Source organism: Neofelis nebulosa, chromosome 7 (genome assembly GCF_028018385.1).
Source record: "Neofelis nebulosa isolate mNeoNeb1 chromosome 7, mNeoNeb1.pri, whole genome shotgun sequence".
In the NCBI taxonomy this organism is placed as follows: domain Eukaryota; kingdom Metazoa; phylum Chordata; class Mammalia; order Carnivora; family Felidae; genus Neofelis; species Neofelis nebulosa.
Window position 1 is genome coordinate 926,545 of NC_080788.1, and position 27,769 is coordinate 954,313.

At 66.7% G+C, this 27,769-nt stretch overlaps 2 protein-coding genes across 11 annotated transcripts in view; one reads left to right on the forward strand and one right to left on the reverse strand.

Moving 5' to 3' along the window:
• Positions 1 to 4,553, forward strand: part of TBC1D2B (TBC1 domain family member 2B) — a 66,075-nt gene extending 61,522 nt beyond the window's left edge. For 7 of the 8 annotated variants that reach the window (XM_058736298.1, XM_058736299.1, XM_058736304.1 and 4 more), the window contains exon 13: positions 1,807 to 4,553. In XM_058736298.1, the coding sequence (XP_058592281.1) occupies positions 1,807 to 1,999 (193 nt within the window). In that variant the 3' untranslated portion in view covers positions 2,000 to 4,553. The remainder of the gene's footprint in view (positions 1 to 1,806) is intronic. The other variant, XM_058736305.1, reaches the window with a different exon arrangement.
• Positions 1 to 27,769, reverse strand: part of ADAMTS7 (ADAM metallopeptidase with thrombospondin type 1 motif 7) — a 50,312-nt gene that overhangs the window by 1,207 nt on the left and 21,336 nt on the right. Inside the window, exons 9-24 of one of the 3 annotated variants that reach the window (XM_058736296.1) lie at positions 23,407 to 23,551; positions 22,552 to 22,643; positions 22,098 to 22,244; positions 21,824 to 21,993; positions 21,528 to 21,661; positions 20,621 to 20,741; positions 19,334 to 19,578; positions 18,624 to 18,753; positions 16,572 to 16,698; positions 14,812 to 15,025; positions 13,253 to 14,518; positions 12,394 to 12,546; positions 11,964 to 12,137; positions 11,724 to 11,870; positions 9,082 to 9,244; positions 5,855 to 6,890 (exon numbers count right to left, since the gene is read on the reverse strand). In XM_058736296.1, coding sequence (XP_058592279.1) covers positions 6,733 to 6,890; positions 9,082 to 9,244; positions 11,724 to 11,870; positions 11,964 to 12,137; positions 12,394 to 12,546; positions 13,253 to 14,518; positions 14,812 to 15,025; positions 16,572 to 16,698; positions 18,624 to 18,753; positions 19,334 to 19,578; positions 20,621 to 20,741; positions 21,528 to 21,661; positions 21,824 to 21,993; positions 22,098 to 22,244; positions 22,552 to 22,643; positions 23,407 to 23,551 — 3,586 coding nt within the window. In that variant the 3' untranslated portion in view covers positions 5,855 to 6,732. Of the gene's footprint in view, positions 1 to 5,854; positions 6,891 to 9,081; positions 9,245 to 11,723; positions 11,871 to 11,963; positions 12,138 to 12,393; positions 12,547 to 13,252; positions 14,519 to 14,811; positions 15,026 to 16,571; positions 16,699 to 18,623; positions 18,766 to 19,333; positions 19,579 to 20,620; positions 20,742 to 21,527; positions 21,662 to 21,823; positions 21,994 to 22,097; positions 22,245 to 22,551; positions 22,644 to 23,406; positions 23,552 to 27,769 lie in introns of those variants that run through there. The other 2 variants (XM_058736295.1, XM_058736297.1) reach the window with 2 other exon arrangements.

Genomic DNA, 27,769 nt, shown 5'->3' on the forward strand with positions numbered 1-27,769 from the left:
GGGCCCAGGTCCCGGGGAGGGGACCCTGTGAGCAAAGGGGCTGATGGCTGAGGCCACGCCCGACAGCCCAGAAGGCATCGCGGTTTGTAAGGATTTTCAGGCAGCTTGACGTATCGGCGGTAGTGGCCTCGGTTTCGCCAAATGAAAAGCCAGGGAGCAAAGCCTGAGAGAGAGCAGGCCGAGAGCGTACGCTACCCTTCCATCAGGTCAGGGTCCCCTAACCTCCCTTCGGGCCCAGGCTGCAGGATGTGCCCCCCCACCCTCCCGGCAGCGCCTCCCGCGAGCTCTGCAGCGCCACCTCGTGAGCGGCCTCGGGCACAGCCGCCCGGCCGTTGGCCTCAGAAACTCAGTCCCCGTGGCTGGGTGGCGACCCGGGTGTTTCACTCAGCTCCCCAGGCTGGCGGGTCCAGGGGAGCAATTCCACATAACCGAGCGGCTCTGTAAGAAAGGAGGGCGCGGGTGCTGAGTCCCGCGTGCTCAGGAGACAGCGGGTCAACGGATTAAACCAGTCTCGAGTCGGGGCCCCTGGGGCCTTCAGCCTGGGCTGACCATGGGATAGCTCTCATCTCCTGACCGGGCCGCAGAGCGGAGTGTTCTGCCCTGCCCGCTGGGCTAACAGGCCCCGGCAGCACGGTCCCACCAGAGGCTCTGTGAAAATAACCTAGTGTTGTTTGCCTCCCATAGAGGGGGCTGGAGGCCAGCTCTCAGGTGCGTGGAGTCTGCGACTCGTGGCTGTAGGAAAAGGAGCTGGTCGTGTGGCCCTGGGTCCCGGGTCTGGGCTCACGTTTCCGTTCACAGACCCCTGCGGCCCCGGCCGGCAGAGCCCAGTAGGAGGCACGGCTCTGTGGAGGCCTGTCCTGTTCTCCCACCTGTCCGTGTTCTAGAACAGCCTGGGAAGCTTGGCATTTGAAGGTGGCCTTCCTGACCTTCGACCTCACACAGGGAGTCCGCTGGAGTCCGGCTAAGGAGTAGGTGTTTGGAAATTCAGTAGGGAGAAATGCCAAAGGCTACACCCTCCCTTAACATTACACCTTCTAGAATAAACTTCTATCAAGGCAGCCCACGTGGGTGGATGGTGGCAGGCCACCCGTGGCCGCTGGCTCTGGTCCTCACAGCCTCTCCTGGGTCTGGAGGTGCGCCAGGGCCCTGTGGCTGGGAAGACAGGCCCCTGGACTGGATGAATCGGGGGCTGCACCCGGCCCCAGGCCCTGGGGCACCTTCTCATTCTGATCTTAGTAAACCACTGGCCAGCAGCTACAGCCCCGTTTCTGTGATTTTAAACCGTTTACTGTAAATCAGTGACTTGATCCCAGGATAGTAGGAAACCCATAGGGTCCACATCTGTCTGCAGACGTGTTCGAGCCTCGTTGTGTGGCTCCTGGGTATGACGGTGCCCGTCAGGTGGGCCTGGGTATCCGCTGCTCCCTGGTCAGGCCCGAGACAGCCCTCCGGGCCATCCTTCTGCTGGTCCCGAAGGCTCAGGCTCAGGCTCGCCGGCCCTGCAGTCACAGGCAAGTGCCAGGCGCCGTCCTTGTGTGCGTGTTGTGGTGGCAGCTCTGGTGACCCCAGACCTCAGGAAGGTCACTAACGTATCCCAGCCTATCGACGAGGAATCAGAAACCAGAAAGGGAAGGGACGTCACCTGCCCCACAACACAGCGAGCGCGTGTCTGAGTCCAGGCCGTGGCCCAGGGCCAGCCCCGTAGCCTGTGCGTGAGAAGGGCTGGCCTCCAGGCGATACACCTGCTGGGGTCCCATCCTGTGTCCTGCCCTGCTGACGCTCTGTCCCTGTCCTGTGTCCTTCCAGGAAACTGATCAGTATCTCCTTTGGGGACCTGAACCCGTTCCCCCTGCGCCAGATCCGGAACCGGCGCACCTACCACCTGGAGAAGGTCCGGCTGGAGCTGACGGAGCTGGAGGCCATCCGGGAGGACTTCCTGCGTGAACGGGATGCCAGCCCTGATAAGGGTGAGCTGGTCAGCGATGAGGAGGACACCTGAGTCCCCCGTCCCCACCCCCCACGATGCTGCTCTTGCCTTCACAACCAAAGTGTGCCAAAGGGTGACCGCAGAGACGTCTCTGCTCCTTTAAAAGCCCGAATGTAACGCCCGTGGTCTCTGGAGATCTGCCGGGCAGACATCCAGGGCCACACCGCACTTTCTCCTTTCCACTCGCGGTGGGGTTTGTCCCGTTTACAACTGTCTTCCATGCCGTGGCGCGTGGCTGCGTGCGCCCCCAGGTGAACTGGCTGGATGTTTTCCAGGCCCTGTTTACAGCACGTGTCAGCTGGGTTGGTCATTGGCTCGTGCCCTCGGGACCCCGTCCCAGGCGCCTCCCTGTCTCGCTCCTCCTGCACCCGGTGCAGCCGAGGGCCTCCGCCGAGCAGCCACACTGTGCTTCGCGCACTCCCGGGCCACAGTGTGGCTGCTCCAGGGGCACGAGGGTAGTGAAAAGGGGCCTTTCCTAGAAAAGCAAGTGCATCCCACGCTCAGAAGCGGCCTGTAGAAAACCCACACACCTTCCCTGCGGGCAAGCGGCCTTGCCTCAACTCTGGAACAGCACTGGCCCTTCCGTGCACAGCATTTCAAGCAGCGAAGGGCCTGGCTTTCCAGACAGCCCACACTCCCTCCTGGGCACCAGCTGGGCTCGCCTGCCCTCGGCCTGCCCTCTGCCTGGCGCAGATCTCTGTGAAATCCTTCTTTTTGGCTGGCTCCGAGTCACCGTCTGTGGAGTGGAGGGAGCCGTCCCGCAAAGCAGGCCCTGCCCTGGGGCCTCGGTAGAGGGGACAGAGCAGGGCCGTGGTGCAGGTTCCAGGTGACAGTCGAGGTCTCCTCCACCTGCTGGTGTGGGGGGAGGCAGCTGCCGGGGCTTGGGGCACCGCTCGGGTCCCCTCCCCAGTGCTGCCCACGGGCATCCGCTCTGGCGGCGTCCTTGTTCATCCCCGAGGCCGTGGGGGTCACACCGCCCAGGCCGCTCCGGAGACGGAGCGCTAGCTGTTTGAAGCCCCGGAGAGAGGCTTTGCCCAAGGAAGCGGACTTCTGCTTTATCACAGCGAGGACCGTCCCTGACGCGGACGTGTGACACCGTTTCCTGGCACAGTATTGCTCAAATAGGAAAGAAATGACTTCAAGTGGGATTTTTACACTACCTGGAGAAGTTGGAAACAGCCCTTAGTTGATGTGTTCGATGCAGCCTGAGTGCTGAACCGATGGAATTTGAAGCGCTTTTTTCCCAAGTAGGGATGTCCTGTCACCAGCGTTGAGCAGGGTCCAAGCCGGGTCCGCATCTCCACAGACTGAGTTTCCGTCCGTAGGTTGGTTGACTTGATTTTCGGGTATCAGACACGTTGCACCATTGTTCGTTTCCTGGGAGTGGCCGGTGGCGTCCTCACTGCCATTCGCGGACCCCCTGCCCTGGCCCCCACGCAGCTGCCGGCCTGGGGACAGCGGTGAGGATGTGCGGCCAGATCAGACCGTAGTTTCCGGATCGATTTCCCGGAGGTGACGGTGCTGCTGGTTTTGTCTGTCTTGCCCAGAAAGATGCATCTTAAAAACGTGGATCGGGCCCAGGTTCCCACTGTATGTGGCTGGAGTCGTGGTTTCAGGGAGCGGCTGGCCGGGCTGTGCTGCTGCCTCCAGGCAGTCATCCGAGGCCGGAAGTTGGTGTGAAAGCCGAGGGGTCGGGGGAACGGGCCAGGGGTGCTGGCTTCTGGGTGTCCGGACGGGACAGGATGGGGCCATCGCTCCAGAACCACAGGGCCCGGAACGGCCCCCTCTCCTGCCCCCTCCACCGGGCGGGCAGCGTCCCGATGGGGCAGCCTCAGCACCGGCCCAGGGCCCCTGCAGGCTGGGTCTCGTGGCGACACTTCTTGCCCAAACGCGTGTACCGTGGCCAAGGGGATTCCCTCAACGTGTTGGGGGGGGGGCACCTGCCAGCTTGCACGTGGATGTGTTTTTGTTTCATGGGTTGAACATGTTAATACTTTTGTATATTTTTTCACTACAGTTTATATTTTTATAGACTTTGTATCGAGGTTTTTCTAGATGACGTACATCTATTTTATATAACGAGTCTTGTGTACGGCTCCCTGTATTTGTGTATAAACCTGAGCACGACGTGGCTCCCCACTCCTGGGCCCCGGGCATCCCGCCTCTGGCTCATGCTGGGGCTGCTTCCCCGGGTAGCACCTCCCTGGTCACTTGCGGCCATGCGGACAGCTGTCCAGCACCCGCTGGGGCTGGACCGAGACTGGATTCTCCTCCATTGTATCAATATAGGAAATATTCTAGGCAGATAGCCAGCGCGTTTTCCTTTTTGAAGCTAAACGTGTGTATTGCACAAATGCCCACGCTTGGCTTTGTGCCGCGTGGTCTTCCCCGGGTGCCCTGGGCGGCGGCCAGCCTGGGGAGGTGGCGGGGGGGGGGGGGGGTGCCGGCAGGGGCGCTGCTGGCAGGTGACTTTCCTTCATGTCTCTGCAGCTTCTGTGCTCGTCTTCCAGTTAAACTTTGGAACGGTCCTACTAAAAAGCCAAATAAACTACTAATTTGTATAACATTGTGGTTTGAAATGTGGTTATAATCACTTGTGATGGGGCTCACCCCAGAGCTTAGGGGGGACAGGGGCTTCCCCGACCTGCCAGCAGGGTGTTTAGGTCCGTGCCCTTGGTTTGCTCTTTCGGGGTGTGTGGGACGAGACGCCTCGCCTCGGTCAGCAGTACAGCCCCGGGAGCCGAGGCCGAGCTGCCAAATGGGGGGCCTCGGCCGGGAGCCGCCCTGTGTCTGGAGCAGCCCCCCGGGTCACAGCTGTGCCGTGCCCCGCCTGAGTCATGGGTTGTTTGCCTCTCGTCTGGGCTGACCGCTCGGCTGCCACCGGGGACACCATCCCCCTCAGCCCCCATCATCGGAAAAACACACCACAATGATTAAGACCAAATGTCTTTCCACGGTGTGGGGGAGGGGGCTCCAGGGAGGGTTCCCGGACAGAGCAGACGAGGGCCCGCTGAGAGTCTCCAGGTCAGACTCTGTGAGGCTGGGGGTTCCTGCGGCCACAGCAGCGGGAGCAGAGCCGGCACTGGGACCCCCGTGCCGTGCCCTCTGGCTCTCGCCCCTGCTCAGTGTGGGTCAGGCGCCCGTACAGAGGCCGTCACAGAGCGTGGGTCCCCAGAGCTGCTGCAAACACAGGAAGGAAGCCTGCTGCCCCTCCCCCAGTGCAGGATCCTGGGACTCTCTCAAGCCCCCGTGACTCGCTTTCCTGAAGTGACCTCAGAGTGACTAGCTCTGCCAAAGCCGTCTTCCTGCTGGGGGCAGCCCAGAGCTCAGGTGGAAGGGGGCTTGGGCCAGACCCACGCAGAGCGGGCGGGGCTCTGCAGCCGGCGGCGGCGAAGGGGTGTTACCGGAAGGGTGCTGTTTGCGGAGAACGGGAAGCCGGGGAGCAGCTGGGCGCCTCTCCCTCCGTGTCTTCCACATAGGGACCAGTCCCCGTGACAGACGCCTGCTGGTGGCTTCAGCCTCTGGTGCACAAGTGGCCGCGTGGCCCTCGCTACCACGGCCTAAGGACCGCTGTGAACGGCACATGCCGTGGAACTGAATGTGGTGTCCCCCGGTGTGCACGGGGCGGGGGGCCGGGGCCTCTCTCAGCCTCGGTGTCCCCCACGTGAAGAAGGGGTCTACGCTCTCCAGGAGTAGGGCTTGTGAGCACCGTGTCAGAGGGTCAAGTTCAAGACTCCTAGCCAGAGGTAAGGGTTGGAGCCTACCCAGGCCACTTCCTGGAGGAGCAGCTAGGCCGCCCCCGCCTCCCCCTAGCCGCCTCATTCCTGGTTTGAGCCCAGAATACTCCCCAGAGCACCCGGTGCCCACCTGCCATCTGCTGTTCACGCCTGCCTCCATGGACCTAGGTCTGTCCGGCAAGAAGGGGGCTCTGGTGGGCAGGTGTTAGGTCACGGGTCAGCGTCACAGGAGCCCAGCAGCTGGGGTTGGCGGGGCAGGAACCCCCCCCAAATCTGTCTCTGAACATGGAGATGTGGGAAAGGGACAAGCAGGGACCAGGAAGGATGTGGCCGCCCATCTGCTCCTACCTGCACCCCGTCTCTCCCCCTGGTGCAGGTAACAGCTGAAGTGGCGAGGGCCAGGAACCAGACAGGGCGTCCCGGACCCCATCGCCATCATCCAGGAACCAGACAGGGTGTCCCGGACCCCATCGCGATCATCCCAGGGGACAGCCCCTGCTGGAGACCAGAGGGCCTTACTGCTCGAGGGAGGGTGTGACCCATTCACTGTGAAACACAGGTCTCTCCTGGAGTGGAGACATGGGGGGTGGGCGAGCGACTTGAAGGGGCAGAAAGAGCGTGGCCCAGGACCCCCGCCCCACCCCCGCCTTTGCCAAGCTGTACTCCTGCCAGAAGACCTCCCAAGGAGGCCACCAAGCACCTATTCTAGGGGTTCCCCGAGGAGCACGTGAAGGGTGGTGAGTCAGGAGGATAGAGACCAGGGGGTCTGACCTGAAATTCTCCCAATCCAAGAGGAAGTCACGCCATGCTCGAAACCATAGTGCTCATTTATGTATAACAATAATAACGTTCTGCAGACTGTTAAAAAAATACCTTTCTTGGGGTGAGAGATCCCTAGCCCGCCATCAGCGGGCCGGGTTAGCACCTTTGGGGTGCAGCCCGCACTGGGGCATGAGGTCCGTGCGTCTGGGACGGTCTGTTCGTGCAGCCTGGCCTGGCTGGAGTGGGTCAGCGGCGGGCGACACGCTGATGGCCGCGGGAGGGGACCCCGTGGCCTGGTAGGGGGCAGGAGCGGCAGCACTGGGTGCGGACGGCAGGCAGCTGGCAGCGGCCCAGCAGGCGGAGGGTCTCACAGAAGCCGAAGGACAGGCGATCCCGCTCACAGCCTGGAGTGGGGTGGGGTGGGGTGGGGTGGGGTCCTCAGGAGGAGCCACACCTGCTCCCTTCCCTCCTCCACCTGGGATGTCCCCAGGATCAGGGTGGCCAGGAGCCTCAGGGGCTTGGCGGCCACCCCCAAGGGCTTGAGCCCTCTGGGCCCGGAGGTGCCAGTCCCCAGTTGTTGCTGTGGCCCCATCCCACCTGCCCGCCCTCAGGTTTCCAGAAGAAAGGCCCCGAGATGCCACCCGTGACCATCTCAAAGGCTCCTGAGAAGGCAAAGAGCCTGCTGCCCCTCCCTATCCCTGGCGTGACCTGGGCCACACAGCCTCCCGAGGAGGGACGGAGGAACAGAGGGAGGAGGCAGACCGGGGCCTGGCTGGCCCTCCCGCCCTGTGCTTATCGGAGCTATTTCGGGAAGTGGTTTGCTTCCAGCCCTCCCGGCCTCGCCCCCGCTGCCACTGACGTCCCCCAGCTGCCCGGCTCAATGCCACAGACGCCCGGGTGCGGGAGGAGCAAGAAGGCAGCCACGCCGCGGGCCTGGGACATCCCCTGGGCCACACAGAGGGCACATGCAGCAGGCTGGCTCCTCCGCCCCCGCTCCTGGCCGTGGGCCTGAGCTACGGCATCTGTGGACCTGCATCCTGTTCCCACTGTGTGACCTCAAGCGAGCTTCTTCACTCCTGGGGGGGCAGTTCCCTTCTCTGCCAACAACCCCCACCTCCACAGGCAGGCGGATGTAGGCCACGCTATGTCAGCTGCCTCACCACGGTGACCGCACACCCTGGAGTTTCCAGGCTTTCTGAATGTCTTGCCTCACCACCCCACAAACCGTCAAAACATCCTGGGGCTCCAGGATCTCGGTGTCCAAGTAACCCCAGCTGGCCTCCACCCTCAACTACTCACTCGGTCAGGAAACACCTAGCCCCCCTCCCCCCATCGCCTCCTCGCAGCCCGCCCCCTGGCCCCCGGGACACCTGGCCAGCTTGGCTGTAGGCCCCAAGGCCTCTGTTCCTACCCTCTCCCCCAGCTGGCCCTCTCCTCCAGACAGCACGGCTGCCCAAGTGCCCCTGGCACTGAGCCCAAGCGTGAAGGGCAGGAAGGAGCTGGGGCCCGGGCTGCGTGCAGCAGGGGGCCGTGAGCTGCTGCTGAGCAGATGCTGGGGGTCGGGTCGGGTGGCGTCTCCGCTGGGCCTTGAGGCTGGGATTTGAGGAGGCGAGACCATCCCTCGCAGCGGCCTGGGCGGAACCGCCCAAGGAGGCAGCTGGGGTGGGGGGCACAGCCCGGAGGCCCTGAATGCCAGCCTGAGCACCGCACACTGTCCTATGTCCCGGGGGGGGGTGGGGTGGGGTGGGGTGGGGTGGGGGCGGGCAGCTGACGGGCACAGAAGCGGCTGGGCTCTCCTCCTGACCCCCCGGCTGCAGTGGCGACAGCGGCAGACGGGGACCGGGCAGCAGAGGGATAGGGCCACCCTCCCTGAGCACCTCCTGGGCCCTCCCCCGCCCGGGACCTGGCTTCTGCTCTACCCACCCCGTCCCCGAGCACGGGGGCCCTCGGCCCCTCTATGCGCCGGGAAGTGGGGCCTGAGGCCGCACAGCTGGTGAGGAGCCCGGTCTCCCGTGCTCGGCACGGCTCGGGCCGCCGGGGCTGCCGGAAGGCAGCTGTGCGCCCGCGTGTGTGCAGAGCCACCTCTGGCCGGGCCCTCCTCCAGCAGGACGCAGCTGGCCAGGAAGCAGCCAGCAGGACCCTGGAAGGGAGGCGGCTGTGTGTGGCTGCACCGCCCGCCCCCCTCCAGCCCGGAGCTGGGGTGGGGTGGGGTGGGGTGGGGCGGGGGGCTCAGCCAGAGCCGGGGCTCCACAGTCCCGGGGACGTCCCTGGCCTCACTCGGCAGGTGACCGAGACCCAGAGGAAGAAGGAGCTTGATCCAGGCCACAAGGCAACCTGGGGGCCAGGTCGGCCGCCGCCCCTCTTCCTGTGCCAGAGGGAGCCGCCCGCGGGGTGCGGTGGGCCGGACCCCCTTGCCTCCGACCCTGGCCTTGCCCCAGCTCCTGCCTGGTAACCCGCGGCCTCACCGTTCTCAGCCAGCCAGTGCTGTGGTGGCGGCAGCTGGACGGAGGGTCCCGTCTCCCTCGTGCCCCGTCGCGCCCCCGCCCCGCCCCGCCCCACCCCACCCCGGCACAGCCACCGCAAGGAAGCACTCACGTGGAGCCTCGCCGAGCTCACAGTCTTGGGTGCCGCATGGCCGGGAGCTCTCGGGCCAGGCCTCGTGGCCACACTGGTCACTGTCCTCCTCGGGCAGCCCAGTCTGGGTGTTGACACACCTGACCAGGCGTCTCTGCACACCGCCACCGCAGGGGGCCGAGCACTGTGGGGGGAGGAGGGGCAGAGGTGAGGGGATGAGCACTGTGGCGGGGGCAGAGGTGAGGGGGTGGGCACTGTGGGGGGGGGCAGAGGTGAGGGGGTGGGCACTGTGGGGGGGGCAGAGGTGAGGGGGTGGGCACTGTATGGGGGCAGAGGTGAGGGGGTGGGCACTGTGTGGGGGGCAGAGGTGAGGGGGTGGGCACTGTGTGGGGGGCAGAGGTGAGGGGGTGGGCACTGTGTGGGGGGCAGAGGTGAGGGGGTGGGCACTGTGGGGGGCAGAGGTGAGGGGGTGGGCACTGTGGGGGGCGCAGAGGTGAGGGGGTGGGCACTGTGGGGGGGGCAGAGGTGAGGGGGTGGGCACTGTGGGGGCGGCAGAGGTGAGGGGGTGGGCACTGTGGGGGGGGCAGAGGTGAGGGGGTAGGCACTGTGGGGGGGGCAGAGGTGAGGGGGTGGGCACTGGGGGGGGCAGAGGTGAGGGGGTGGGCACTGTGGGGGGGGCAGAGGTGAGGGGGTGGGCACTGTGGGGGGGGCAGAGGTGAGGGGGTGAGCACTGTGGGGGGGGAGGGGGCTGGGGGGAGGGGCCGAGCACTGTGGGGGGGCAGAGGTGAGGGGGTGAGCACTGTGGGGGGCAGAGGGGGCTGGGGGGAGGGGCCGAGCACTGTGGGGGGGCAGAGGTGAGGGGCTGAGCACTGTGGGGGGGGCAGAGGTGAGGGGGTGAGCACTGTGGGGGGGCAGAGGTGAGGGGGTGAGCACTGTGGGGGGCAGAGGGGGCTGGGGGGAGGGGCCGAGCACTGTGGGGGGGCAGAGGTGAGGGGGTGGGCACTGTGGGGGGGGCAGAGGTGAGGGGGTGGGCACTGTAGGGGGGGCAGAGGTGAGGGGGTGAGCACTGTGGGGGGGGAGGGGGCTGGGGGGAGGGGCCGAGCACTGTGGGGGGGCAGAGGTGAGGGGGTGGGCACTGTGGGGGGGCAGAGGTGAGGGGGTGGGCACTGTAGGGGGGGCAGAGGTGAGGGGGTGAGCACTGTGGGGGGGGCAGAGGTGAGGGGGTGGGCACTGTAGGGGGGGCAGAGGTGAGGGGGTGGGCACTGTGGGGGGGGCAGAGGTGAGGGGGTGGGCACTGTGGGGGGGGCAGAGGTGAGGGGGTAGGCACTGTGGGGGGGGCAGAGGTGAGGGGGTGGGCACTGGGGGGGGCAGAGGTGAGGGGGTGGGCACTGTGGGGGGGGCAGAGGTGAGGGGGTGGGCACTGTGGGGGGGGCAGAGGTGAGGGGGTGAGCACTGTGGGGGGGGAGGGGGCTGGGGGGAGGGGCCGAGCACTGTGGGGGGGCAGAGGTGAGGGGCTGAGCACTGTGGGGGGGGCAGAGGTGAGGGGGTGAGCACTGTGGGGGGGCAGAGGTGAGGGGGTGAGCACTGTGGGGGGCAGAGGGGGCTGGGGGGAGGGGCCGAGCACTGTGGGGGGGCAGAGGTGAGGGGCTGAGCACTGTGGGGGGGGCAGAGGTGAGGGGGTGAGCACTGTGGGGGGGCAGAGGTGAGGGGGTGAGCACTGTGGGGGGCAGAGGGGGCTGGGGGGAGGGGCCGAGCACTGTGGGGGGGCAGAGGTGAGGGGGTGGGCACTGTGGGGGGGGCAGAGGTGAGGGGGTGGGCACTGTAGGGGGGGCAGAGGTGAGGGGGTGAGCACTGTGGGGGGGGAGGGGGCTGGGGGGAGGGGCCGAGCACTGTGGGGGGGGCAGAGGTGAGGGGGTGGGCACTGTGGGGGGGGGCGTCACCTGGAGCCAGTCCCTGCACCTGACAGCACCCTCCCATGCCTCCTCAGAGCCCACCTGGCATTCACCTGCAGGAGGTACACCTGCGTGGAGGCCCAGGAGGCCCGAGACAGGGACAGGGACAGGGCCTGGAGGACCCACCACGGCCCCGGGGCAGCGCGGTGGGGGAGGGGGGGAGGCAGAAAGTTTCTCAAGGGAGCCCTCCGTCCGGAGTCAGGCTTTATTCTGATCCGTTAGGGTCTGAGGTTGTAAAAAACCCTCCAAACAGGTTTCATCTCTGACACTTGGTGCCAGGCCCTGGGCTGAGGGCCTCATCGTGTTAACCTTCACCCCCCGCTGTCAAAGACGAAGAAACAGCGGCCCAGCAAGGCAGAGCCACCGGCCCAGAGTCACTGGGCGGCCGGAGGTGCTGGAACCCCCGAGCCGGGGGGCCCCCCCGCCGGCCCCGCCTCCACCCCAGCTGCCGCCTAGGCCTCTGCTCGGGTCCCTGAAGATTCACGGCTTCCGTTCCCGCCCCCCTGCGTTGGGTGCTCCCCTCGGGCCTCACCCCCAGAGTCCTCTGCGCCAGAGAACCCGCCCGGTCCTCTTCCTCTCTCCCCAGCAGCAGGGTGGGGACCTTGTGTGGCCACCGCCCGCATCTGCGGTGACCAGAATGGACGCCTAGGGCGGAGGACCAAGCGGTGGCTGCCGGGCACCTGTCCCGCCCCTCCTCCGCGTGCGGCTCACCTGGCCCCAGGGCCCCACCACCCACTTGGTACAGGGCTGGGTGTTGCAGGACCGCGTGCTGTTGGGTCTCAGGGCCTCCTCGCAGAGGCCCGGCTCCGGGCAGGTCACCAGACGCCGCTGCTCGCCACCGCCACAAGCCTCTGAGCACTAGGAGGGCGCGACGGCAGGGAACGGGCTGAGGGCGCTTCTAGGGGCCGAGGCCACCCCCACCCCTGCCCCGCCCCGGCCCCCAGGCCTCACCTCTCTCCAGGAAGAGACGTACCAGCTGAGGCAGGGCTGGGTGCCGCAGGGACGGCGCGCCGGTGGCATGGCCGGCCCCGGCTGGCAGTGGAAGGGCCGCAGAGGCCGGAGGTCCTGCGTGTCCACGCACTGCACGTCCCGCGTCGAGGACCCTCCGCCACAGCTGCGGGAGCACTGCGGGCCGAGCAGCACGGGTGAGCGTACCCCACGCACAAGCGCGCGCGGCCTGCGGGACCCCATCCTCCGCCCGGCCCCGGGGCAGGTGGACAGAGTGCAACCTAGAGCGGGTGACGACGAGGTCCTGAGGGTGACGGCAGGTACGGGGGGGAGGGGGGCTGGGGCAGGTCACAGGGAACCGAGAAGGGACCAGGCAGGGGACCGGATGAGCACACGATGGCAGCCGGGAGCCTCCCACCCCAGGCCCGCGTACCTTACTCCAGTTGCCCGCGTGCCAGGCGGCACACGGCCTCAGGTGGCAGTGGCGGGCAGGCTGGGGCCGGCCCTCGGGGGCACAGTCGTCCTCCCGGCCCGAACTGCAGCGCACAGGCCTCCACACGGCACCCAGGCCGCAGGTGGTGGAACACTGGGGACCAGGGCACGGGCCGTGAGGGCGGGCAGATCCCCAGCCAGGGGCTGCCCATCCAGGTGGGGGGTGGGGACCCTGGTGGAGCCAGGGCCTCAGTCTCCCCCTCTGCAGAGGGGGCTCTCCACCCACCTCCCAAGACTGTGCGTGAGGACCAGAAATCACAAGCCGCTGTCTGTGCCCGCAGGGGACACAAGAGGTGACGCAGCCGTCGTGACCAGGCTCACTGCTCCCCAAAGTCACAGAGGAAGGGAGTCTGGATTCCTGTCTCTGCCTGTCCCTCCCCACCCAGGACGAGGAGTCTGAACAGAGTTGTACAGTGACACCGTGGGGGCACCTGCCAGCTTCTTCCTGTCAAGTTCAGACCCTCGCCAGCCTGAGCGGGGAGGGGCCGCTGGGGGCGGGGGGCTATGGCCGCCCCGTCCAGGGAGCTTGCCAGCCGGGTGTGAGGGACGCTGCCCCCATCTGTGCTACCTGCCCTCCCGGCGGACCCCTGTGCCACTGGGGGCCTCTGGGGACTCCAGGGATGGGCGCCTCCCTGGACACCTCACCACTCAGACAAGAAATGGGCCTGATAGGATGGACTGCCCCCAGGGGCACACGGAGAATGTGGCCTAGGGCAACATTCCCCCCCCCCCCCCCCCAGCACAGGCAGGGTTCGGTCCCCGGGTCCCAGAGGAGGAGACAGAGGTGGTGAGGCCCCTACCTCACTCCAGTTGCCCACTTCCCAGCTGGCATTCCCAGCAGGGCGCAGGTGCACGGCCAGGCTGGGGTCTGGCTGGGCCTCAGGGACGACGCTGCCATTGGCCAAGCCGTCCTGAGCTGGTGTGAACACCACGGAACCAGGGGACTCGGGGCCCACAAGTCCTGGGCCCGGGGCCGGCAGGAGGAAGGCTCCTGGTGCTGCCGGGGTCCAAGGGGTGGGAGGCCCCGGCTCCAGGGTGCTGTCCCCGTCCCGGGTCTCTGGCTGAGCGACCGGTGGAGGAGGAGGGGCAGGAGCCCCCCCAGTGCTGGGCCACAGCTCACTGTCCGCAGGCCCCAGGCCACCGTTCGGAGTTGGCTCCCAGGCCACAGTCCCAGCCGTCCACAGCGATCCTGCGTCGGGACTGGGGGAGGAATGGCTGGGGCCCGTGGCAGGTGAGGCGGGTGGGTTGGGGTGGGGCCCTTGGGGGGGGCCGGTACCCTCCTCCTCAGACAGCTCGTTGGTCCTCTCCCACCACGGAGGGGATGTCCAGCTCTGGCTGTCTTCCCCTCCCAGGACCCCGTTTTGGCTCCCAGGGGCAGCCGGTTTCTCCGTGCCACCAGCTAGAGTGGGGGGCTGGGGCAAGCTGGGGAGCCCAGAGTCTGGGGCCTCAACAGGGGTGTCTTCCTCAGGCAAGAAATTGACCAGCGGGTCCCCGGGGGTCTGCTCTGAGGGTGGGGGCGGGGAGAGGCCAGCCTGGCCGGGCCAAGGGGCAGGCGACCCGCCTCCTGGCGTCCCAGGAAGCTCTGAGGCCAGCAGGGGGGTGGCTGAGGGGGGCTCAGCGGGACTGCTCAGGGGCGGGGGTGTCCGGTCCCCCGCACCTGCCAGGTCTGGGGCGGGGTCCTCCAAGGGCCCGTAAGAGAGGTCCTCGTGGAAGTTAATGAAATTGTAGTCGTAGTAGAAATCGTCAACGAACACGGGCCCTGGCGGGCCCAGCCCAGGGTCCTCCTCGATGGCGTTGCCCACGCCGGTCGGCTCAGGTGACGAGGGGGACGGGGGGCGTGGGGCCAGGCGCGGGGGGATGAAGTCGATCTCGTTGAGGAACTCGTGGCTGGAGGAGGAGCCGCTGCCCGAGCCTTCGGGGCCCAGCACGTCCAGGGTCCGCGGACAGGGCGGCAGAGAGCAGGTAGCCTTTCCGGCCGGCCGCCGCACCTCGTCACAGGGGATGCCGGTGTCGTTGGTGCAGAGGACGCTCCGGAGCCGGGCGCCGTCCCCACACGTAGCCGAGCACTGGAGAGGAGGCCAGAGAGAGGGGCTCGGGCCATGGGAGGTCAGGGGCCAGGGGACGTCAGGGCCCGGGGCGCCCTGCCTGCTGGCCGAGGGCAGAGCGGGAGGCCTCGGCCAGCCGTCTCTGGGCCTGTCTAGCCCCAGACCATGGCGTGCGGTGGTGGCTCTCCAGGGCAGCCTAGTCCCCGAGGCTTCAGGGGACACCCCCACCGCCCTCCCACTGTGGGGCCCACCAGGAAGGGCCCCCTGAAGACCGATGGTGGAGCTGGGGGCGGGCCCCGCATCCTGACACTCACCTGAGACCAGTTCCCCACGGCCCAGGTGGCAGGGCAGGGCACCTCACGGTTACAAGGACTTTCGGCAGGGGGCCGGGGGAGGTGCTCACAGGCAGGCGGCTGCAGAGCCCTCTGCTCATCCGGCCCCACACCGCGGATGCAGAGCACAGAGCGGCGGGAGAGGCCCACAGACCCGCAGGAGTGGGAACACGCCTGCCACTCCCCTGCCCACCACCTGCGAGGCACACGGGCCACATCAGCGGAGCCTGGCCGCGCTCCCAGGCACTGGGGGTGCAGGCGGGGTGGGGTGGGTTGGGGCCCAGGGACAATCTCCCAGGCACTCGGGGCACAGGCGGGTCGGGTCAGGGCCCAGGGGACAATCTCCCAGGCACTCAAGGTGCAGGTGGGTCAGGACGCAGGAGACAATCTCCCAGGCACTCGGGGTACAGGCAGGTCGGGTCAGGGTCCAGGGACAATCTCCCAGGCACTCAGGGTGCAGGTGGGTCAGGACGCAGGGGACAATCTCCCAGGCATTCGGGGTGCAGGCAGGTCGGGTCAGGACGCAGGAGACAATCTCCCAGGCACTCGGGGGACAGGCGGGTCGGGTCAGGGTCCAGGGGACAATCTCCCAGGCACTCTGGGTGCAGGTGGGTCGGGTCAGGGCCCAGGGGACTATCTCCCAGGCACTCAGGGTGCAGGTGGGTCAGGACGCAGGGGACAATCTCCCAGGCACTCGGGGCGCAGGCGGGTCAGGTCAGAGCCCAGGAGACAATCTCCCAGGCACTTGGGGTGCAGGCGGGTCGGGTCAGGGCCCAGGGGACAATCTCCCAGGCACTTGGGGTGCAGGCGGGTCGGGTCAGGGCCCAGGGGACAATCTCCCAGGCACTCGGGGTGCAGGTGGGTCAGGACGCAGGGGACAATCTCCCAGGCACTTAGGGTGCAGGTGGGTCAGGACGCAGGGGACAATCTCCCAGGCACTCGGGGTGCAGGTGGGTCAGGTCAGGGCCCAGGGGACAATCTCCCAGGCACTCAGGGTGCAGGTGCGTCAGGACGCAGGGGACAATCTCCCAGGCACTCGGGGTGCAGGTGGGTCGGGTCGGATCAGGGCCCAGGGGACAATCTCCCAGGCACTTAGGGTGCAGGTGGGTCAGGACGCAGGGGACAATCTCCCAGGCACTCAGGGTGCAGGTGGGTTGGGTCAGGGCCCAGGGGACAATCTCCCAGGCACTCGGGGCGCAGGTGGGTCAGGATGCAGGGGACAATCTCCCAGGCACTCGGGGTGCAGGTGGGTCGGGTCGGATCAGGGCCCAGGGGACAATCTCCCAGGCACTTAGGGTGCAGGTGGGTCAGGACGCAGGGGACAATCTCCCAGGCACTCAGGGTGCAGGTGGGTTGGGTCAGGGCCCAGGGGACAATCTCCCAGGCACTCGGGGCGCAGGTGGGTCAGGATGCAGGGGACAATCTCCCAGGCACTCGGGGTGCAGGTGGGTCGGGTCAGGTCAGGGCCCAGGGGACAATCTCCCAGGCACTTAGGGTGCAGGTGGGTCAGGACGCAGGGGACAATCTCCCAGAGCTGCAAGCCCCGAAGCCCAGTGACAGGACCTCCCCGGGGGGCTGGGCAAGACCCAAACCCTAGTGACCAGGGACATCCTAGGCCAGCTGCTCCAGGCTGGGGTGGTGGTGGCCACGACCTGGGCCTTTAGCCCCACTCCCTTAGCCCCTCCCGTGGGCCCAGGATGTGGGGTGTGTGGCAGGGCCAGGAGCGGTCAGGGCGGGCTCACCGGGCAGGGCACGGCTCCTCGCTGCACTGCCTCTGGCGGTCATCAGGCCGGACCAGGGGGTCACAGTGTCTCTCATCCACGGGCCCCACCTGTCGCTCGGTACAGTGCACAGTCTGCCTCTGCATACCTGGGGGGCCGCGGGGGCTCAGCCTGGGCCCGGCACCCAGGGTGCCCCCTGCCCGGGCTGCCCCGCACCCAGAGACAAGGCCACACCCGCTCCTCTAGAACCCTCCCAGAACAAGGCCTCCGCCTCCACCCCTAGAGCGTGGAGGTTCGTGGCGTTGAGGGCCCAGCCCCTTGGCGTCCTAGCTGGGAGGCTTGGGCGGCTCACCTGGCCTCTCTGAACCTCCGTGTATTTATCTGTAAGTGGGAGGAACAGTAACACCTGCCTCGAAGCCAGGGTGTGAGGACAACACGTGGTCGTGCAAACCCAGCCTCCCCTCCCAGCAGGGTCAGCGCTCAGAAAAGGCGGAGCGAGGCCACTCGCCAGACCCCCGAACAGACACTCCTCTCCAGCCCGCCTTTGTCACTGTTTCTGTCCCCCAACCACCACCTGCCTCTGGGCCTTTGCATGACCGCGCTTCTCCCCTTGGACACGTACCCCACACTGTCTCCGGTGGCAGGACCGTCCAGCAGGCCCTGCCTTCCCCTGCTTCCCTCACAGGCCAGAAGACCAGGTCTCCTTGGCCTGAGCCTTCCGTCCTGTCCACTCCTCCTCCCCTAACAGAATTCTGGTTCTCTGCGAGGGCCTGCTGAGAACACTCCCCATGGGAGTTCCCATGCGCGAGGGAAGGACACAGGGAGAAAAGGACACGAGTCCCTCCCCTGGGGGTCAGCCCCTCGCCCCTTCCTTCTTCCTGGCTGGACCCCAAGAAGGGGGAGGGCAGGGCTACCTTGACACACGTGAGGGGAACACTCGGATGGGGAGGGAGTCCTGGGTCCCTAAGGCCACCCCGAGCCACCTGCACTGGTGCTCCAGCTGGCACCCCACGACCTGTAGCGCCACACGCCCCTCAGCCGCCCACCTGTGAAGCGGCCGTCCGCTGACCCCCAGGGCCCGGTCTAACGGGTTTGCGGTCATGTTTGTAAACGTAAAGACGCTCTATGGGACAGGATACTTTTTAACAGCTTTTGAAAATTTCTGCCAGGTTTCCGTGTGTCGGTTTCCACTTTATCACCACACGAGGGTGTTAAGGAACGTTTGAGGGGTGCCTGGGTGGCTGAGTCGATGAAGTGTCCAAGTTTTTATTCGCCTCAGGTCGTGATCTCGTGGTTCATGGGTTTGAGCCCCGAGTCAGGCTCTGTGCTGACAGCGCGGACCCTGCTTGGGATTCTCCCTCTCCCCCCACCCCCTCCCTGCCCCTCCCTGACTCGCGCTGTCTCTCAAAATAAAAAACTAAAAACTAAAAAGGAACGCGCAGACGTCTGTCCCAGACTCCTGATGCTGAGATCCCTGGACACTGAGGGGCACTGGGGGTGACGAGCCCCGGGGAACAGGGAGTCAGCGACACTGTTACACGTCTCCTACAGTTGGAAGAAATGAGTGCGTGTGGGGAACGGGCCCCTGGGCCCAGAGGCTCAGAGCGGGGGTGGGGACACGCTGGTGGTCCTGGCTCCCTCCTCCCCACCTCTCCTCCTCCTCCCCATCCCCCCTGCGAAGCCCCTCCTGGGGCGGCAGCCAGGGAGCACCAGGCTCTGGGCCGCCCAGGAAGGAGCCGCAAAGCCCATCTGCAGCAGGAGGTGGAGGAAGGAGCCCACGGAAGACTGCGAGGACGAGGGTCCGGTGTCCGGCGTGGGACAGAAGCGCCGGTGAGGGGCCTGCTGAGCAGTGAGAACGAAGGAAGGGGCAGCCGGCGCGTCTCTGGGGACAGAGTGCCAGCAGCTGAGACACACCGGGCGCTCAGCACGTGTCCAGTCCTGTGCCGGCCTCTCCCCGAAGGACCCAGGGGCAGGGCTGCCGGCGGCCCCGCTCTGGACACGGGGGCCCGAGAGCCGCATGTAAGCAGCCAGCCGGAGGCTGAAGCCGGGCACCGCGCCCACCCCTTTCCTCACCTGTGCCACAGGTGACCGTGCACGGGCTCCAGGGCCCATAGCTCCAGGAGAACTCGGGCGGCTGGCCGTGGCCGTGGCCATCCTCCTCCCTGTGGATGGTGTACTCGTAGCGCACCCCGGGGTTGCTCTCCTGGAAGAGCAGCTAAGGCGGGTGGGCAAGGGGCCCCGTGAGCACGAGGCGTCCCCACCGCCCACCCAGGGCCCCACGAGCACGAGGTGTCCCCACCACCCACCTGGGGCCACGAGCACGAGGCTTCCCCACCGCCCACCCAGGGCCACGAGCACGAGGTGTCCCCACCACCCACCTGGGGCCATGAGCACAAGGCATCCCCACTGCCCACCCAGGGCCCCACGAGCGTGAGGCGTCCCCACCACCCACCTGGGGCCACGAGCACGAGGCTTCCCCACCGCCCACCCGGGGCCATGAGCACGAGGCGTCCCCACCGCCCACCCAGGGCCATGAGCACAAGGCATCCCCACGAGCATGAGGTGGCCCCACGAGCACGAGGCGTCCTGCCACCTGCCCAGAGTGATCACTGGAAGGGACCCAGCCCCAGCCACCTCTGGGACCTGGGGCTACACCGTGGGGCTGTCCTAGAGACGGGGGAAGGGAGGCAGAGGCCCGGGGCCCTGTCTCACCGTGGGGCAGGGGGTGCTGGACCCCCGGGGCCCAACTCTGCCCCCCACCCTGGGCCTTGGGAGGCAGGCACCTGGATCCAGACGGGCTCGTCGGTGGGGCCGGGGGCCGTGAGGTTCTCCCAGTTGCCTGTGCGCGCGTACGTGAAGGTGGTGCCCGCCACCGGGTAGTCCCCGCCCCACTGGATGGTCCAGCCCCCGTTGAGGAAGTACTTGTGGGGGTCCTCGCTCCGCAGGGCCAGGAAGTTGGCGGCCTCAGCCACCTCCTCGATGCGGATCTCGCGGGCGCCAGCCGGGATCAGCCCCACGTCCACGTACCCTGTTGGCCAGGGGGTGTGCAGACGCTAAGAGGCTGACCGTCCCCTTCCCTCGCCCCCCTTCCCACTCCACCCGGCCTGCTGACGGCAAAGGTCCCACCACCAGCCCGGGGCCCAAGCTCCTCCAGAAGGCAGAGGGTCCCATGTGTCCTAGATCACCTAAACCTAAAGGGAACCCTCAAATCCTGCCCCCGTGACCCATGCCCCTTCACGCCTCTCCTGGATGCCTAGGTTGGCTAGGCCCTTCCCGGGGACACCCTCCGTGCTGCCCACACAGCCCGTTCCCGTTCCTTCACTGACTCTATGCGCTTTACCCAGTGATGCAGGGGCTGCCGTCACCCCCATCTGACCGGTGAGGAAACTGAGGCCCAGACAGATTAAGTAACATGCCCGAGGGTCCTGCTGGGGTATGAATGGGACTCCAGGGTCCGAGCGTCCTGGCCCAGCGCCCGAGGCCCCGCTCCTTATGGGTGCCTGCACAGAGATGCACCCGGGCCTTGGGGACACAGCTCTTTCCTGCGTGAAATGCTCCTCCCATCTCACCTGGGTCTTTCATGCACCAGCTAAACTCCCCCCTCCTCCAGGAAGTCTCCCCTCACCTCCCCGGGTCAGGACCTCCTTCCTCACAGCCTGCTGGGTCCCCCACAACTGCACCTGCCACACTGAAAGCTTTCGTCACCTGTCGCTGTGAGCTCCTCACCTTCAAGCCCCCCTCACCCAGCACACGCAGCCGGCACTCACACAGCTGAGGGGGTGGAGTTGGGGGGGGGGAGGCTCTCTGAAGCCTCACAAGAAGGCGGTAGCCTCTGAAGGGGCTGGCGCCACCCATAAGCCTCATCAGCCAACCCGGGGTCCCCGGGGCAGGAGGACTCCCCTGACAGGAGGACTCCCCTGAGTACACGTCTCTGTGTCTGGGCCAAGGTGCCCGACGCCCGAGAGGACCCAGCGGGGTGGTTTCCCTGCCTCCGGTCTCTAGCCCGGGCGGGACCCCGGGGATCAGGCAGGGCTGCCGAGTTAGGAGGACCCCCCCCGCCCACCGCGTACCCAGGCCCTCAGACTCCTCGAAGGTCCCGCTCACGGTGTGGCAGGTGGAGCCGTTGCCGTGGCACACGCCACAGCGGTCCTCGACAGCACCCGAGTCAATCTCGAAGTCACAGCCCACGTTCTGGAACACAAGGGAGGGAGACCCCAGTGCCTGGCCACCAGCTGGCAGCCCTCCCTGGCCCCTGCCGCCAGGGTCCACCGGGGTGGGAGCAGGCCCCCACTCCGCCTGTCCCCGGGTGTGACACAGGGGGATCCACGCGTGCAGTGAGGCCATGCTGAGGGGTCACGAGGTACGGGGCGGGGGGAGGGCCTTTCACAAAGAGCTACAGCAGGTGGGGCACTGGCACCCCAGGGGCTCCCCAGCGTGGACGAAAGTTTCCCGGAAACAGGAATCTGTATCAGAGGCCCCGGGCAAGAGCGTCCCTGCCACTCTGGGCCCCAGTGCTTCGGGTGGGGGACAGTGGCTGGGACACGGGTGGGGAAGAGGCCGGGGCTGACGCCAGAAACGAGCATACACGCTGCCGGCGTTACTGATGCTCATCTGCCAGGTTCGGGGCCCTGCATGTCCCTGCAGTGACGTCACCGAACCTGGTGACAGGGGTGCAGAACCGGCCACTTTCTCTCTCAGAGGACACCACTGCCCGGGGTCATTCGGCCAGCAGGAGGCTGACCCGGGCTCTGCCTTCCCAGCAGGGGCTGTGCACGTGCGGGCCGAGCTTCAGAGGCTCAGACAGCAGGCAGGGAGGAGGGGAGGAGGGCCACGGTGCAGGGGCTGGGGGTACAAGGTCCGCCTGTGAGGGGCTCCAGTGCTGGTGGGGGCGGTGGCCTTTGCTGACGGGGGCCAGAGGGGGACCAGGAGGGAACCCGGGGCAGCTGCTGTGGGAGATGCCCCTCCTGTCAGGCATACCTTGCAGATGCCATTGATGCAGAGGTCGTGGCCGGGCCGGCCCTGGTGGCAGGGGGTGCCATCCACCACAGCGTCCCTGAGCTTCTCAGCAAAGTACTCGCTCGAAGGCCGGCAGTGCAGCTCACAGGGGCTGGCTGGGGGCCCAAGGGGAGAGCCATGAGGGACAGCCAGGGCGGGCGTCGCACTGTGTGTCAGGGACGGGCTGGAGGCTCCGGGGACGGCACGGCCCCCCTGGGGTGGGGTCCCGGCTCCTGCCACCCACCCCCCGGCCCCTCCCCGAGGGCCGCAGGACTCACCGTCGTTGAGCACCGGCACCCAGGTGTGTAGCTGGCCCTTGTAGAGCATGGCGTCGAAGTGGCTGCACTGGACGTGGCGGAACGAGGGGCGGCCGGGGGGGCAGGCCTGCAGGTTGCACAGACGGAAGCGCTTCCGCTCGCCCACACAGTACTTGCCCTTGTACTTGGGCCTGTTGGCGGGGGGGGGGGGGGGGGGGGGGGGGGGGGAGGCAGAGTGAGCGCACGGTGAGCGCGGTGCCACCGCGTCCCTGGGTGGCCCCAGCCCCACACTCACACAGGCTGCGTGCACTGCCGTTCAGCACTCTGCACGCCCACACCACAGCTCCGCGAGCAGACGGACCAGGCGCTCCAGCCCGACCAGCCGCCGTCCACAGCCTCAGGCCGGAAGCCGACAGGAACACACTCCCCGTTCAGACACCACTACCGAGACAGCCGACCAGGTGGAGACGCGCACCCAGGCCAGTCAGCCATCCCCGCCCTGGTGACACTGTGGCAGCTGGGGGGCCGGGGCAGGCAGAGGACAAGACCTCTCAGGAGAGAGGAGGCTCCTCCCAGTGGTGGAGGCACACAGGAACGACAGAGCCCAGGTGCCGACTTCCTGGTCCAGCGCGCAGGCGGGACAGGGCAGAGAGGCTGGGCTCCGAGAGCCTGAGCCAAGGCTGCCTGCAGAGCAGAGGCATGCTGGGAGCCCCACCCCTCCCCCCCCCACCTGACACTGCCCCCTACCTTTGCTCTCCCCACACCTGGTGCCATCCACAGCTGCATCCAGCTTGGAGTGACAGGTGGTCCCCACGGAGCACCAGAGTGTGTGGCACACATTCTGCAGGGAGGACACAGGCCATGCCCTGACCCCTCCCTGCTGCCTCCACCCGCCCACCCCTCACCACCCTGCGTGGGGCTGGCACAGGGTGGGGGTCTGCAAATGGGATTCCCAGAGGGCCCTTCCCATCTTCTCCCAAACAAGAGGCGCTGGGGGCAGCCGGCACTGGGGCTTGTTCGGAACGGCCCCCAGCCCCGCCCCCTCCCCAGCCTCCCGCCCACCTCTCCAAGCCCTGCCCATACATCTCCCAGCCCCGCCTACTCCCCCGCCCAGCCTCCCGCCCACAGCTCTCGCAGCCCCGCCCACACCTCTCCCATCTCCACCCCCTCCCCGCCCTTACCTCTCCCAGCCCCGCCTACTCCCCCTCCCAGCCTCCCGCCCACACCTCACAGCCCCACCCCCTCCCCACACTTACCTCTCCCAGCCCCACCCACTCCCTTAGAAAGACCCTCACCCCCACCAAACCCGGGGTCTCTAACAAGGCTACGAAGGCCTTCACTTCGGGCAGGTCTCCCCCAGGGAGGGGGGGTCTCCCCCAGGGTTTTATTTTGCCTCTTCTAACCCAGCCCTGGGAGGTGACGGTCTCGCCCAAAGCCGCAGTTGGCAAATGGTCCACCCAGAATTCAGAGCTGGGTGTGTAGCCCCCCAGCCGGAGGCGGATCCCACAGGCCGAGTCCCCCAGCATCACGTGTGGGATGTGGGCCGGGCGCAGGCGCTGCAGGCTGCGGAGGGTAGCCCCGCCCCCACCTGTGCCCACACTCACGTCCATGTCCTCACAGAAGGCCGAATAGGCCCCATACTGGAGGCGGCACTGGTGGCCCACGTCGTAGAGGACCCCGGGCGGCACCGAGGGGAAGTCGATGACATCCTTGGTGGGAGCATCGTCCAAGCACAGGCCCCACCCCCGGCTGCAGAGATGGAACAGGGGACAGAGCAAGGGGGACAGCCTGAGAGACCCATCAGGGAGGCCTCGGAGAGGCGGGGCAGGGCGGGGCGAGGGCGGGGCGAGGGCGGGGCGCGGCGGAGAGGGAAAGCACTAAACCTGTAGGAAAACTGCAGCCTCCTCGCTCACCCCAGCCTCCCCTCCGACCTCCAGCCCAGACCCCCGGCCCAGCATTCAGGCCTTCCTGCTCCCTCCGGGTCTCCGTGTCTCCGGACACACTCAGGCTCCCTAACCAACTGGCCCCACCCCCAGGGCCATGGTTCCCACCCACGGTGCTCTAGCACTCTCCTGTGAGGACTGTCTCCTGGATCCCCTGCCCAAAGGCCCGGCCTCAGAAGCCTCCAGACCACCAATCCCCCTCCTGGCCCTGCGCCTGCCCGCGCCCCCCCCTCCGCCCCCCCCCCCCCCCGCATGGGGCCACAGCCGGCCACGTCAGTGAGGGATCTGGAGAGCATCAGGCCACAGCTGATACAGCAGCCAGCGCCTCTGACACCCCACCCCAGGCTGAGATCTAGGGTCTCTGTGGGGGACCACAGCCTGGGAGAGCCTGGGGCAGCCCTTCCTGCCCATCACTCCCTCATTTACTCCTGCCTTCCCCCTGGAAGCACAGGGAACCCTGATCGGCAGGCAGGGAGCACAGAGACAGAAGGTATCCCAGGCCCAGCTCGGGCCCACTTATGCCAGCGCATCTCTCCACGGGCACCTTGTGCACAGCTACCGCCTCTGGGGGCCAGTGACCATCCTGCTGCCCTTGCCAGGCCCACATGTTGACCAACGAGCCCAGGGCTCACTGCCATCATGCAGGAGTCAGAAAGGTGTCCGGGGGCCTCCCTCCCTCCCTCGGGGCGGCAGTGGCTGGGGAGAACTGAGGTCGGGGGGTGATGGGTAGCCGGCCCGGGCAGCACGGACACCCCGGCCAGGCAGGGCAGGGGGAGGCAGAAGCCCACCGGTATTCCAGCCTGAGGTGAGGGGCACCAGATGAGTGGAGGGTCCTGCTTAGGGTCGGAAGGCTGGAGGGGGTGGGTGCTGGGGTCTGGTGGGGAGGCACAGAGGAGACACCACAGGATGGGGACAGGCTGGGAGATGGACTCAGGCCAGCGCACAGGCGGGTGTGGGGAGAGGCCGGGGGCCGTCAGCCCCTGGGACCGCGGGTGAGATGGGGTGGGGGTCTGGGGTCTCCTAAGTCCCCCAGCTGGTGGCAGGCCCCAAGCTCCACCCAGAGCTGCAGTGAACACTGAGCCCGGACTCCCGCTGAGGGTCCTGAGGACCCCTCCCCCCAAATCACCTGGACCATCTGTGCTAGCAGAAAACAGACCCTGTCAGCTGGGCGTTGGCAAAAGAGCAGCTGTGGGACCCAGCCCTCTGCCCCAGGTGACCACAGGCCAGGTCCTGGCTTGCTCCTCAAACACCCTGGGCAGAATCTAATCCCCTTCTCACACACACAGGGCCCCCAGGGCAGAACGTCACTGGCCCTGGGTCACACCGGAGAGCGGTAACGTCAGAGTCTGAGGCCAGGCCCAAGCCGCCAGTGGCCACACGCGTCCACTTGCTGGGCTGCCCGGTGCACAGCTCCTCCCCTCCGTCCATAAGCCTGACCTCAAATACTTCACCCCAGTGCAAGTTCAAATCCATGGCAGCTGAGCCCTGGCAGAGATAAAACAGTGTTCTGACTGCTGACCTCGGTCTGGGGCTCCCTGGGCCTGTGCCCTGGGGCAAAGCGTCAGCAGGACCCTGGGACTCCTTCTGTCCTGCAATTCAGGATATGGGCTAGGAGGGCTCACCGCCTGGGGGGAGCTCAGACCCAGCCTGGGGGCTCCTCCAACCTGCAGTCTAATTCACCCCAATGCCACACCGGGGCCACCCCCGGGCTGTTTCCTGGCTGGAACCTGCCACGTGTCAGGTCCTGTGGGCGGGGCGGCTGGAGTGACAACAGCCCATCTGGTCCATTCTGTGTGTGCGCGAGAGGCTGGGGGCGTCGGGGGACCCTCCAGCACCCAACACCAGAATCAGGGCCACGTTCGGGCCCAAGTGCTGATTGGGAGTCGGAGCCCCGAGTGTGGCTCCCCACCCAGCTCCAGATGTCGCGTGGCCTGGGCCGTCCCTCACCTTCCCTGGGCCTTCACACAGGAGAATGAGGCTGCCTGTAGGACCGAAACCACAGAGGTATAAAAAGCCGCACCAGCCCTCCGGCCAGCTCACCGCCAGGTTCCTCACACGGGGGACACACACCCACGGCTACAGGTGGGGGCCAAGAAGCGTCCAGTCCGGGGGGGAGACCCAGGGGGCCCGTGGGCGCCGTGGGGCCTCCCCCAAACCCAGGGAACACTGCCTCACCCCATTCGGCACCGTCTGTGCGTCCTTTCGTTGTGCCCCGCTCCCCGAGGGCGGAGCTCGTCCCAGCCCCCAGCAAGGACACGGCGGGCAGAGGGGCTGAGGACGGGCTGGTCCACGCCTGCCACGTGAGCCCCCCCTCCTTCCAGCTTTCCTGGGCCTCCAGGCTGGGGAGGCAGGCGCGGGGGCCGGCCTGAGGAGAAGAGCCTCCACTGCGGGAACGCCTCTCACTGGCCACCGCCCCCCTGCAGCCCTCCTCAGTGCCCCGGCCAGCCCAGGCCCCGGCCTGCTCACCCCACCCCTCGCTCCAGGCCCCAAGCCAAGTCCCTCACGCATTCCAGCAGCTGAAAGCGAGCACAGAGACCCCTGTGTGTCTGTGGGTCCTGGGGGCAGGGCGCGGGGGTGGGGCGCTCCCTGGGTGGGGACCGCTGGGAACAGCCCTGGGGGAGCTACGGGGAGGGGAGCGCATCTTCCAGCCTGGCCCCTTATTCTCTGCCCCCAAGTGGGGCAGGAGACACACCCCTGGGGTGTTTTTCAGGCCTGACCCACATGCCCAGGCTGCTGCCCTGGTTCAGGTCCATATTCCCTGTGGCTTACAAGTGGTGATAACAGTTAGAAGCCCTGAGCACTAACCACGTGCATGGCCACGTGCTGGACACTGACGTGTCTGCGGGCCAAACCTTCACAGCCACCCAAGAGGCAGGCCCATCACGAGCCCCATGGAACACGTCTGTCAACACAAGGAAAAGCCGGGGCCAGAGTCCAGGCCCTAACCATCATCCACGACCCCTCTCTGCCTCCTCCCTCACCCCAGCAATGCCTCCTCCGTCGGGGGCCAGCACCCCCCCACACACACACATTTAAACCCCACACTGAGCGACTTCTAGAAGAACATGGCAGACTGATCTCCACTCCCTCCCTGCAGCCCAGGACAGTAAAGGAGTAAAGGAGGCAGAGGTCCACAAGGACAAAAGGCGAGGGAGAGGTGACGACGGCACGTGGAACAGGTTAGCAAAACCCGGGAGGCTGGAAAGCAGCCGGTCAAGCAGTGGCTGACCTGGTCGGGCAGTGAGAGTCAAAAGCCAAGTCCAATGGGGAGAAACCACCCAGAGGCAGAACCCCAGAAAGGCTCAGGCTTAGGGCCCCAGGGAGCCATGGAGGCTGGAGCACCAGCAAGACTGGGGACAGGAGACCTCAGACCCCACACCTGCTCCCAACCCCGTGTGGCCACCTGCTGAGGGTGGGGACCACTTTCTGAAGAGGGTGAACCAGAGGATCTGGCCCAGGGTGACCTACAGACAGACCGACAGAGATGAGGACAAATTTAAGTCTACAAGCTGCCAAGCCCCTTCCCCACCTTACGCGCCACCCCCCACCCCCCCCACCCCTCCAGCCTAGGTGCCAGAAGCCACAGCCAGACCTACACGCCCAGGACAAGAAGAGAGAGTTCCTCCCTGAGGAAACAGACCCGCTCCATAAAAGGGCTCTAGACACTGGTATGTGACAACCTACCGAGGACACAGCCCCATCTCGCCCAGTCCCCCGCACGGACTCAGAAACACCTGACAACCAGTGTCCCTGTGCCTCCCCCTGTGTGTGACAGGACCTCAGATAGTTTAAAACCTCTAATATGAAAGTTTTGGTTTAGTTTTGTTTTTTAGAGAGAGAGAGCAGGGGAGGGGCAGAGAGAGAGAGGGAAAGAGAGAATCCCAAGCAGTCTCTGAGCTGTCAGCACAGAGCCCAACACAGGCCTCGAACTCACAAACCATGAGATCATGACCTGAGCTGAAATCAAGAGTCAGACGCTTAACTGACTGAGCCTGCCAGGTGCCCCAAATGTGACAGATTTTTT